At 42.0% G+C, this 13,203-nt stretch overlaps 1 protein-coding gene across 4 annotated transcripts in view; it reads right to left on the reverse strand.

Annotated features, from left to right (window-relative positions):
• Nucleotides 1–13,203, reverse strand: part of LOC115073851 (chromodomain-helicase-DNA-binding protein 1-like) — a 346,258-nt gene that overhangs the window by 140,073 nt on the left and 192,982 nt on the right. For all 4 annotated transcript variants that reach the window (XM_029572735.1, XM_029572754.1, XM_029572763.1 and 1 more), the window contains 4 exons: nt 9,918–10,091; nt 8,180–8,340; nt 2,818–2,859; nt 2,336–2,466 (listed from right to left, as the gene is read on the reverse strand). In XM_029572735.1, the coding sequence (XP_029428595.1) occupies nt 2,336–2,466; nt 2,818–2,859; nt 8,180–8,340; nt 9,918–10,091 (508 nt within the window). The remainder of the gene's footprint in view (nt 1–2,335; nt 2,467–2,817; nt 2,860–8,179; nt 8,341–9,917; nt 10,092–13,203) is intronic.

A 13,203-nucleotide genomic window follows, 5' to 3' on the forward strand; every position in this document is an offset into this window, starting at 1 on the left:
TCTGACAATTCTATCAAAGGATTTAGCTTTCAAATACTGCACTATGTCAAGTTGGTGAGCCACAATCTGGGCACTCTGAAAGGCCTTTTCCCCCAAACATCTCCAATGTTTCCCCAAATGTCTAGAGTACATGGAGTAATTACAAGTGTGCTCTGCAGATTCCATCACCATGGAGTGGTGTAGTAGTTGGATCACCTGATCCCTAGAGAAGCCTAAACAATGTACTTTATCTTCCGGCCAACCAAAAGGCATGATATTGATGTCTGCCACATCCTCATCTGTAGGTCTTTGAGGAGCTTGTGAACTGGGATAGTTGTGGTACTAATGGGATAGCTCTGATACTAATGAACAGTGTCTTTGCCAGCTTATCCAAAAACTTGGAATAGCAAAGACCCCCTGAGGAAAGGTACACTGGCAGGGGTCTGAAGGAATTCCCATGGAATCTTCCTCCTGCCCCGATGATGAGGGAACACTGAGCAACGACACAGACAATAATAAGGACAATTGAGTAGAAGACCTCTACTGGACCAAGTGTGAAACATTTAATAGTAATTCAGAATGAAATGATCCTATGTTTTCCTCTTCTGATTTGTGAAAGGACTCCCCTGGAGGAGGAGAATGGTGAGGACTTATTCCCAGTGCTGGAAGTTCTTGAGAACTATGTACCAGTATGAGACTTTGAGTGGCCCCACAATGTGGGAAAGTTTCCTCCTTGGACAGAAGAGGTCTAATCTCTCTCTCCTATCTTCAGGGCTTATGGAGGTAAAGGGATTCTTCACTAATTTCAATAGCTGGGCTCCCACTGGCAGGGTGATCCTCTGCACTGGATTTGGAGGGCAGACATTTTCTTCAGAAACCCAGATCAGTTTATTTTCATGAAAGGTTGTCAGTAAAGCTGAGGAGGAACTTGGTTGCCATAGCAGCTGCTGGCCCTGAGGTATTTGGTGTCAGTTGCATCAACAACTCTTCATGAATGCTACCTTGGTACATGGATGGCACCAGCAGCACCTCTTTCCGTGCTACAGTGCCAACAGTGGAACTCTTGGGATTATGTGCCATCGAATGTACCTTGGTATACTATGACTAGTGTGTTGACTAAGTCCTAGAATGCGAGCTTTGCGCCAATGACACGGAGGGTGCCCTGGACAGTCCTGGATATGTGTAAAATAAATGGCTCCGTGCCATGAAGTCAATGTGACCACACAATTGAGGCCATCTGCCACCTTGGCGTTCACTCTAGCTGACCCCTGCAGCGATCTTTTCTTTGCCTATGAGGGGGATGGCCCTGAAGGAAGTCCCTCATGATGTTTAGGTACACTTCTCAGTGCCTCACACAATGCCACAGATGTCCATACACCTTCTCAACCTCTGATCTGAGATGGATGCAGGAACCAGTGCCAGGTGATATGTGGGTGGGGGGAGGAGGAGAAGGGAAGATTCCCATGGTGATTTACTGTGCAGAGAGAAAGTTGACATCTTGCTCTTGGAGGAGATAAAAAAGCATGAAGGCCAAAAAAAAGAGACTGGGATAGGTCCATGCAGTAACTCGGATGAAGCAAGAATTAGGGGCTCACGAGGCAGTGCGCATGCACTGGAACTCCCATGCATGCTTCGTAAAGTCTTTATTGACCTCTGTGAGCTGGATCCCTGTTAGTGTCATCAGATGTCATCCACTTGTTATGGCCAGGCCAATTCATACCTGCTTGTCAGAGAATAAGCTTTTCCCTAATTTCATGCACTAGTAACACAAACATAACCTATATACAGAAGAGACAGATTATATCAATCGGATTTTTCTTGGTTCAAAACACTGACATTAAAGTTGAACCTAGTTGCATTCTGTGGTGAGGGGCATTCAAGTTCAAAAACTCTGTCTTTTGCAGCCAGTCCAGTTTAGGTATGCCATAAAGAGTGTGTGCTTGGAATTGTGGAGAAGGGAAAGAAGACAGATGCTGCTAGTATATAAAAAAAAATTATAAATAATAATAATAGTCTGCCAGCCCCTACTGGCCAAAGGACATCGCCAAGCACACATTTCTCCCTCCCTAGTTCTCAGATCTATGAGGGGGCGCCAGAAACTAGGCATGCTATCTGTAGAGGGAGGTATAAAGATAGAGGATGCAAAAGAGAAGAAGAGATGAAAAGGTTATGTCTGGCTCACAGCACCATAATTACAAGTGTGATACATCACCTCTTTACAGATTATGCTGTATATGAAGGGCTGCAGCAGTCATGAGCATGTCAACATGAAAACACAAACATTTCATTATTTCAGTACAAAAATTAGGTCTGTCCATCTCTCACACAGACTACATATATTTTTGTTGTATCCTACCTGCTCTTTCTTGTCCTGAGGAGCTGTCTTTTAAAGCTTTAATGCAGCCATTGTGCACGAGCTCACCAAGACGTCGGAGGTCAGTCTCTGATTTATCAACTAATTCAGAATCTCGAGCTATAGCATCTAACCTGTAACAAAACAAAAGTATGTGAAAAAAAGAATCAAGGACTTGACCATCTATATAGATTTCCAGAAAGAAATATTTAGGAGACAAGAAAGTTGAAATGTAAGTCTTCTACACTTACTAAACACAAATACATGGTCTAACACAGGGATGATAAAGAAAAATCCCTAAATGCCACAAACAGATTTGTTTTACTAGGTTAAAACTATAGTATTTAATCCATTCTCAGATCAAATGTATGCAATTACATTTCATGAATATTAATTTCAAAATTACTATTGGACCTGTTTGCAGCAAAGAAGGGTGGAATTTGCCATCTATAGTCTAATCTAACCAATAGGATTATTGAAATTACCTTTCTAGAGGGCTACCAAATTTCTTGTAACTCTTGATAAACCTGTTAAGAGAGTAAAAAGAAAACCATACTGAATGGTTGAATACAAATGACTGAATGAAAGGTAAATAAAAAAAAATAATTACTGTAACAGAGCCTGTCATGTTATGATTAAATGGAAATATTAAACAGCTAAAACAAAACAAAAGAGTTAAATAGATTTCTGTTGGATGACAATCTCAAATTTAAACAGATATTCGAATACCTCAGGTGTATACAAAATGGACAAGAGACAAATATTTTTCAATGGAAATGTAGAACAAGGGATCATGGTATACCAAAAGGGGATAAATTTAGGAGCAACATAAGTACTTTTTTTTTTTTTTTAAGAGAAAGATGGGTAAGGAGCACCCTCCTAACTAAGGTGGGGGGTAAACACAATAAGAGAATTCAAGAAAGCATGAAAAAGTATTTGGTTGGTAGGGAAAGATTGAAATCATGTAGGGTCTAAAGTATTGCAAAAGAAGTCATAAATGATGAGCCCTGAAGTAATTAAGTGCTATAGAAAACTAAAAATACCATGACAAGAAAGTTATAATTTATCCTAGCAATGACTGAACAACTAGATCTGATTATGCAGTACTGATTCCTTATGGCATTCAATTCTTAAGTAGTATAGTTCTGGAGTGGCTATAGGGGATAAGGGAAAGCTGAAGGTACAGTAATTGCTCATGAATTTTAATAAAAGCTTGAATGCTATTCCCAGAAGGAGCAAGTAAAACTATAATTATGGAAATGTTTGTATGGTTGTGATGGAAGTAAAAACAAAAATAAAATTTATAGTTGGAGGAAAGACTTGGTCCTCTTCATTACAGCACACAGTCATTGAGGAATCAACTTGCTGGTAAAGAATGGAACAGAGAAAGCTGAATAAAGGTAATATGACAAACCTTTACATCCTTAGACTAAGACAGAACCTAGTAAAATGCCACTGAGGAACAAAAACACCTTTCATTTTATGAGGGTAATTTTATAACAGTGTGCTTAGGGCTAAAGTCTGTGTGTAAAAAGTACACAGACTTTAGCCTGAATTTTCAAAGTGGATTTATATTGCATAAATCCTCTTTGAAAATTAGTGTATATGTGCACACTTTTGAAAATGTAAAGTCTGTGCATAAATGCTATCTCCATCCCCTTTCCCGAAAAGCTTCTTTCCAGATACTGCTCAGTGGATCAACTCCCGAGCTTCCTGAGCCACTGCTGGACTCTTGATACCCCTATGCTGGTTGATATAAGCCACTGTCGTCGCATTGTCAAACAAGCCTCTGACTGGACGACTGCTCAAAAGAGGAAAAATGCACTCAGTGCCAACCACACTGCTCTAGTCTCTAAGCAACTGTTAGACTATGACACTTCTTCTGCCAATCCACTGGCCTTGCCCCAATTGATGTTAGTAGACAGTTCCCCAACTAGAGAGGCTGGCATCGGTGGTAACCACTGTCCACGCCGGAAGTTCCAAGTCCACCCCTTGACACAAGGGGTCCCAACCAAGCCACCACAAGAGACTGAACCTGGTTAACTCCGTAAGCGGCAGTGGAAGCTGAAACTACTCTGACAACAGATCTCACCGGGAAAGAAAATGCCGCCTGCAGAGGTTTCATATGAGCAAAAACCCAAGGCAGGAGTTCCCACATGGATGCCATGGAGCCGAGAACCTGTAGCAAATCCCAGAGCCTTGGCACCTGACTCTCCAACAATCTGCAGACTTCCAATTGCAACTTGACAATGCACTCCTCTGTAAAGAAAAAACCTCTCTCAGCTTATCGAAGTGTGCTCCCAGAAATTCCATCACTTGATATAGGATGGGATGACTTTTGGACCAATCCACAATCCAGCTGAGTGATCGCAAGTGCTGCAGCACCAGATAAACGCTTGTCTGCAGTGGACCCCCGACTTTGCCCAAATGAGCCAGTCGTCCAGTTTCTATTCAAAAATGAGGAACCTCGAGAGCCACATACACCTTCTTTAGATCCAAAATTGGACGGAAAGATCCTTCCATTGTTTTGGCACCATGCAATCTATGAACTACCTTCATGTCCCTTGTTCCCCCAATGGAACGGGAACTATGGCTCCCATAGCTTGCAATTGATCCATGGTTTCCAGAACACCTTCCTCTTGCCAAACGGAGTGCAAGGAAAAACCTTAAACAAGTCCCGCAGTGGACGAAAGAATTCGAACACACCTCATACTTTTACTATTTTGAAAACCCACCAGGCCGATGTGGTCTTAGTCCACTCCCTGAAAAATAGAATCAGAGCCCTCCAATCAGAGAAAGAGGACTGGACCAAGCTTACTTCATTGGGAGTAATTGGCTCCACCGGAATCCTGGTCGAGGCCTTCTCTGTCAGATTTTCTGCCCCCTCGAAAGAGCTGGTTCTAGTACTGCTGTCTCCTGGTTCCTTGCCTCTGAGCTACTGCTGAAGGCCTACAACTGAAACCGGGACCACCCTATAAAGGAATTCTTGTTTCCTTTGGGCTTGTCCTCTGGCAACCTATGCCCTTTAGTCATACAGAGCATCCACTACATAACAGGCTGCCTCAGAGTCCGCCTGTTTGACCTCCGATGGAGATAGCGGCCTTGTAGCCTAGAATATCTGAACCCAGGGCAAACTAGCTCTCTGCATGAAGCTCCTGCACCCTGCAGCCCGAATGCCAAGTTCAGATACCACAAACATCCACTCAAGATAAATCTCCAACTTTTTATCTTGCACGTCCTTCAGCGCTGCTGAACCAGCAACAGGTATGGTGGTACTCTTGGTGACCACAGAAAATGATGCATCCATCTCAGGAATTGGCAACAATGTAATCATGTTCTCTGGCAAGGGCTATAACTCATTGCCTGGCCTACCCTGAGGCTTGTTTTGGGAGTGATCTACTCCCTGACCACAAGCTTCCTCACAGACCTGAGAAAAGGGAAGGCTTTTGCTGGACCCCTCAGGTCATCCATGACTAGGTCCACTCCCGCTTGATTAGATTCCTCTTGTCCAGGGCATCCGAGTTATTGTTGGGTTCAGTCGTATAGTTGCCGAGCCCAGGAGTGCCCAAAAAGGCAGGAAACCACAAAGCACCGTCCAACTCATTGGAGCCAATATCCGCACTACCTGTCACTGTCCTCATCCCGAAGACCCTGGGAATCCCTCGTGGAACCGGACCCCCAGAACTTGCTGGCATCTTAGCAGGCTGCGAAGCACTAGGCCTCTGACACGGTCCGCTTGCTTCCCAGCTGCCTTTTGCACCAAATATGCTCAATGTAAAAGCAGGACGAACCTGGAGAAGAAAGAGCGGGCTCCTCCAACTCTGCTCCAGAAGGATCCCACTCCCCGCTGGAAATGGAGTCTTTATCATAAATTATACCCTGGCCCACTAGCAATAGCGGAGGGAAAGTTAGTCATACCCCCGAAACAGCCCAGACGGGCCTTCAGCCCCAGACAACATGGCCGCCATTCCTGCATCCCACAGGGAAGGGGCAGCAGACTTGCCAGGCGCTCCCGCATCAGATTTAGATTTAATTTTCCGGTCCAAACTGGTTGGCTTTTCCGAGCCTGGCAGGGGAGGGGGTGATGACTTGCCAGGCATTCCCGTGCCAGATGTAGATTTTGTCTGCTGGTCTGGCATGGCCGCCTTTCCTGCACCTGGCGGTTAGGGGGGCGCTGACTTGCAAGGCCAGACTTCAATTTAGTCTGACGGTCCGATCCGTCCTCTCCCCCAGAGAGGCAGCGGAAGCACAGTCCAGTGTGCGACCATCACGCATATCGCCACTGCCATCGCCCATCACCAGGCCCGACCGTGTGGCAAAAATCAGCTCCACCATGCCGTGTGGCTGAGAAACACCACCGCCAGGAACCCCCCATGCAGCCCTGTCGCCTCCAAGAAACCCCATGCAGCCCTGTCAAGGATCACTGCAGCCTACCCGGCCACTAACAACCTTGCCTCTCCTCTGCTTAAACTGTTTTCTTTTTTTTTTTTTCCCCTAACTTTACTGAGCTATAAGAAAAGGCAAAAAAAAAAAAAAAAAAGATTACTTCCCTGACAGAAGAGCTGCCAGATTCCAGTTTGTTCTCTTGGGGGTGGAGGGAACTGGGTCCACCAGCTATACACCCCCGGGCGACAACAGATTGAACCAAACCAGGGTCTCTGACCCCCTGCTCATACTCCTCATCACCAGGAGTGATAGCCCTACCAGGGCCCAGCAACCTCCTGGGAGGATAACAACAAATTTGAGATTCTGTTCTCCCTGATCTTTTTTTTTTTTCTCCAGACTGCAGGGATTGCACATCTACCATCTGCTGGAGACACAGAATATATGGAGGGACTGCAGATGGCACGCTAGGTTATATGGCAGTGTCAGTAAAATTTTTTCTGTCTCTATCTGCTGGAGGGGCGGCAAAACCCAGGAGTCTGGACTGATCTAGGTACATACAGGGAAGGCGATTAATAAATACATCCAAATAAATAATTAAAAATCATCTGGCTAACTCTGAATAACTTATCTGGCTAACTCAATTCTGCCCAATTACGCCTCTGAAACACCACTAACTTATCCAGCTAAATTCTAGCCCAATAACCTACTATACAGCTAGAATTTAGCTGGATAAGTGCCCAAATTTTCATTTAGCTGGATAACTTCTCAGTTATCCGGCTAAATGCTTTTGAATATGGACCACTTTATTTTTGAGAGGAAAGACTGTGGAAGAGGAGAGAAAAAGCATGGGGAGGGAGGAGGTAGAGGAGTAAGTCCAGAAATCACAACTGGGAAAACCTCTGTTCCAACAACTATAAGCCCCCTGGTCCACTTGCTCCGCTCAAGTGAGGAAGGGAGTACAAGACTCATCTCAGGAGCTGACATCCAAATTTCTATTTTCTTCACCAGGCCTAAGCAGGCCTCAGCTCATAACACAGGATGGTTGCCCGACATCTGCTAGAGACAGAGAATACTGGCAGGCTGATGTCAGTAGTGGCACCTGTAAGGATTGATGTCAGTAAACCAGTTAATCTCTGTCTCCCTCTGCTGTTTAGGAGACATCACCTATGATTCTGGACTGATCTGGCTGGCTGAAAAGGAAACTATGTTTTACGTGTGTAAATGCTTTTGAAAATTAGTCTCTATATGTAAAACAGAAACAAATTGTTTGAACTGTGAATCATTTCATTTAGTCTAATGATTAAAAACCATTGGAAGAATGAAGAAACACTATAATTAACTTTTGCATTCTAAAAGTTTTGAACAGTTAAGTCAGATTTTTTGTACTTGTAAATCTGTAAACAGTGATAAAGTTTAAACGCAGCAATGTATTGCTCATATGTAGCAAATTCTTTTTCTGACCTCCGAATCTCAGCATCGCTAAAGCCTTTGATATTTTCCCTTGGGACGGTCCGTGGTCTTCCCCGTTTTTTTGGTCGTTTCCGTTCCGGGATGGAATCACTGTCAGACCCAGAGTATCTCCTATTCCTACTGCGTCTACTTTCGCTCCCACTGAAACCAATCTGCAGTTTAAGAAAGGCATAAATCATCTTCCTAGTTCACATAATAATTAAGAACCCAAAAAAGTGTAAAGAGGCTTCTGAACCATTTTTGTTCAAGGCTCAGGAAAGCTCTATAATAGTGGGCCAATAAAATAATAATGCAATTTTATGGATTTTCTTTTATGTCTAATTTAAATTTTTTTTATTGTAACCAAAATGACAAAACCAACTTCTCTGAAAGAAAGATTTTACAATATAAAATGTCAATCCAAGTTAAATATAATTTTCCATGAATAAGACCTCCGCTAGTTTACACAAATCTCATAGAAAATTTCCCCCCTTTAATGATTCCTGGCCTCCTCCCCTCCCCATCATATGTTGCAGCACAGATTCAAACAAGAAAGAAAAAGAGAAAGAAAGAGCACAGTTAAACATAATAATAAAGCTAACATCCAGTAGAAAAATCATTCCATTCTGTACATCATTGTCAACACCGCAATAACTGCAGATCTTTGAGGCAATGTATAAGTAATATCCATGTACCACCGTATTTGGTCATATAATGAAGAGCTGGGAGTTAACAAGCTCAGCTCACAAGACTAAGGAGCAAAACAGTTTGAAGATCAATTATGTAAAATATTCATTACCTGATCAAGAATTCAAATCAAAATAATCCCTCCATACGGAATTAAATGTCTGCATCTCATGCGCTTTATAGCTATTAATCTACACATTTTACAAACACAATTCAATCGCTGCACCACAAAAAGAACAGTTGGAGCTTTCGTTTTTTTCCAGCACCATGCTATTCCACACCATGTAGCTAGATATAGTTGATTTAATAATTGATTTATTTTAGTGTCATTTTCATTCGGGATATTTAATGGTGCCTGTTTAGGATCCAATATCACTTTCGCATTGGTAGTCTTATTAATCAAAAGGGTAATTTCTTTCCAATATTTACTGATTTCCTCACAATTCCACAGATTTGGTTATTTTTTTTTTTCAAATTCAAAACTGTACAGATGAATGCATGAATTTTGTTCTAAGTTTAAAATAAAACAAAAAAACAAACAGCACGGCTGTCTTGCTTTTTATTATTAGACAATTCTTTAGTCACATTCCACTTTTTGATCAATAATTTTGAAACTACTGAAGTATAAGATTAATGCCCTCCTAGAAAACATTTTAAATTGTTAATAGAATTGCAGTATACCTTATATACTGAAAATATAAGAATTACATGCCCTACTTTACTACAAAGATATACTTAATATGGCATTATATGCAGAAATTAAACAAAGCTACGATACAGCCCTCAGTCTTTCATCTTCATCCTGAAGACAAAATTAAAACAAAAAGCTAGAAGAGTTTTGTTAACTAATGTCAAAGTAATGTTGCAGTAATACCATTAATAGACATTTTACCTTTCACTCCATCCAGTTGGTAAGACAGTACATTCTGCTTTTCAGTTTGACCTACATTCCTCCTTTCTGAACTGAAAACAGGTGTACATTAGGAAAACCAAACATCGCAAGAACTCACAATGTGCTTAATGTTAAGGACAATGTCTGAGTTAGATGAATTCCACACAGTACCTGTTTTGCACAGTTTCTCATTCTTGGAAGAAGGTAAATTTCTTGAAGTTCTCTCTCTTTTTCTTCCTCTTCCAGTTTTCGCCTCTGGTCCTGTGGAATGATTTGTTCCCAGTTCTTTGCAATTTTTTCAGGTTCCACAAAGTCATCCTCTTCCATTGTTGAAAAATTAGCTACCTATTGACATAGGAAAGGCTTGTTTATGTCTCTGGAAAAGTCTAGTGTGACCGAAATCCAGGAGCCATGTGGCCCTATGGTACTCCAAAAACTTGACTATCAATTTTCATCAGCAAGTGGGAAAAGCACTACCAAGTTATAGAGGAAATTGTGCTATATTGGCTGCACTCATTACACTCTGTTTTTAAGAAAAATTATTGTGTTGCCTCTTTTATAATTGTCCTTTGTCTTTGACATAGTAGACCATACAATTTTACTGGGTCCATTTGTTATGAGTGACAGTAGGGAGCATGGACAAACTGGTTTCATTGCTTTATGTTTGATGGCATTCAACAAATATTTATTTTGCTTAGCACAAGAATCTCAATATAGACAGAATATAAATATGTTAAAACAAACAAACAAACAAATAAATAAATAAATAAATAAATATAGGATGGCAATTATTCAGGTGCTTGTTTAGTGAGATGGGGAGTCTCTTACGAGTTCAATATTTTCCCCTCACTTTTTAACATTTACTTACAACCACTAGGAGATATTTCCCATTTTGATATACCACATTACTTATATGCAGATATCTAGCTTTATATCCAAGTTGACTCTATATATGCTGAAGCAATGGACAAACTGAACAATTATTTGCAGGCTATTAACTTAGGGATGCATTTAAAATTGTGCATAAATCCAAATAAATCTGAAGCTCTTTGGATAAGCAGGAAGATCAAAGAACCCCCTGCTTCTGTTATTGTCTTAATAAGTATGTTATCACTTTGAGAACTCAGGTCTCCAGTCTTGATCTGGTTTTAGACAGAAAAGTTTGCTTACCTATAAATAGGGTTCTCTGTAAACAGCAGGATAAGTCAGCCATAACACATGGATAAAGCCATCCCACCACACCAACACAGACCAAGCTCTCAAAGCTCAAATAAAGTATTTCTGTCCATGGGTAGGAATTCCTGCTCATGGACACTGCCTTATCAGCCTCTCAGTTTCTTCCAGAGTCTAAGCTTCGGAGAGGTAGTCATCGCTCCACGGAAACAAGTGGGTATTAAGTATGGCTGATTTATCCTGCTATGGAGAACACCTGCTATAGATGATCAATTTAGTTTTCTCTATGGACAACCAGGATTAGTCAGCCACACAAGTAAAGACTTCGAAACTGAGGGTTGCACATGATTAGATTATGTCTGCATTTCAATAGATATCTCAACACGTATTTAAAGTCTGAGGATGGAGGGGAGAATTGAAGGAATCAATTAAATATTCTTTGAAGAACTGCCTGTCCAAAACTGGTGTCTTGCTGGGAGGTAGATGCCATCATCTACAAATAACTGATGGTCCTGGTCTCTGCAGAACTCCAAGTCTTCTGAGCCACTGGATCCTAACGATGGGCTCCCCCATTTGAACAGATTGGCATCCATCATTACCATTGTCTACTCTGCGTTGTAGAGGTCCACACAGACTGCTAAATTGTCATACACAAACCGTCATGCTAGACTGATCCTGTCCTCTTCCCATAAGGGAAGCATCAATGCGTACTCCCGAGACCATCTCATCAACAAGGCCTTCTATACATGACTTACGTTGAACTGACATCCTCTTTGAGAAAACACAGACTTAAAGGATCTACAGTGCCAAGATTCCTGAAAACAAGTCCTAGCCAGTGTTCCCATGAAGTATCCTTAGGTTTATCCTCTGGTAGCTTGAAAACTTTAGACTCCAAAATTGTTTAGCCAGCTTCTTCAGATCCTCTCCAAATAGGAGCTTCCCTGCAAAGGGAACATTTGTCGGCTGAGTCTTGGGAACTGAGTCCACCATCCAAAGCCTCAGCCATAGCAACCTACATATGACCAAAGAAGTCATGCTACATGTGGCAGTATGCACAAAATCATAAGAAGCTTCTACCAAGAATTCTATGGCTGGCTCCGGAGCAGGTGCTTTCTCCAATTCTTTTTTTTTTAATTTTCTGTTTATTGATTTATTCAAATTATACAAAGAATATCCTCTTTGCAGAGAAAGAAGGAAACAAACTTATGCAAGAACACAGTAAATACTGCTTAACAAAAATAAAAAGAAAACATTTCTCTTACTTGACCTCTAATATAGACTAACAGGGGGGCTTATGCCAGAATTATGAGGAGATTAAACAAAGGAAAATTATCCTACAGTCTGGCAGTATTACTCAGTGTCAAAGCACAATGGTTCAAAACCAAACCAACTATATACAATAACATTCCAACAAACTGGCTCCTCAACCCACAAGAGAACAGAACCTGTAGAAATCCACTGAACTCTATTAATCAAAACTTTCTGCCCACGAAAATAATCAGAATGCTGAATGAGCGGACTCTCCTTTATAAGAAAATTATTACTTACCTGCTAATTTTTGTTCCTGTAGTACCATGGATCAGTCCAGACAGTGGGTTATGTCCCCAATCCAGCAGATGGAGTCAGCCCAAAGCTTCGAGGGGGCGTCACCATAAATACTACTACCCCCTCTGCAGGAGTTCAGTATCGAGTATATCAAAGCCCGAGTAAACCGAAACCCCCTGCTTGGATCAAGTTGAAACAGGACGGCAACAATAAGCCGCTGAGTGATAACTGAGTAAACTGAAAAACCGACCCACCAACGGGTGGTCGGACACGAACATAGCGTGTCAACCTCCAAGGAAGTAAACAGTGACAGGGAAAACTGGAAACACGTAACAACAACAACAACAGCAGTAAGTGCACTACTGTAAAAAGGAGACACAGCTGAACAGACTCAGCATCCACATACAGTCGAGCAGGAGTAGGCCCTAGGACCCAAAACGCGGTGGGCGTCTGGACTGATCCATGGTACTACAGGAACGAAAATTAGCAGGTAAGTAATAATTTTCTTTTCCCTGTACGTACCTGGATCAGTCCAGACAGTGGGATGTACCCAAGCTTCCCTAACCCGGGTGGGATCCTGCGAGACCTGCTCGTAGGACCTGTTCGCCAAAATGTCCCTGGACGGACGAGGCGAGATGTAGTCTATAGTGTCTCGAGAACGTGTGCAACGATTTCCAGGTGGCCGCTCTACAGATTTCTTGCGAAGACACCGAGCGACTCTCTGCCCAGGAGGCCGCCT

The sequence above is a fragment of the Rhinatrema bivittatum genome, chromosome 1, assembly GCF_901001135.1.
Source record: "Rhinatrema bivittatum chromosome 1, aRhiBiv1.1, whole genome shotgun sequence".
NCBI classification, from domain to species: domain Eukaryota; kingdom Metazoa; phylum Chordata; class Amphibia; order Gymnophiona; family Rhinatrematidae; genus Rhinatrema; species Rhinatrema bivittatum.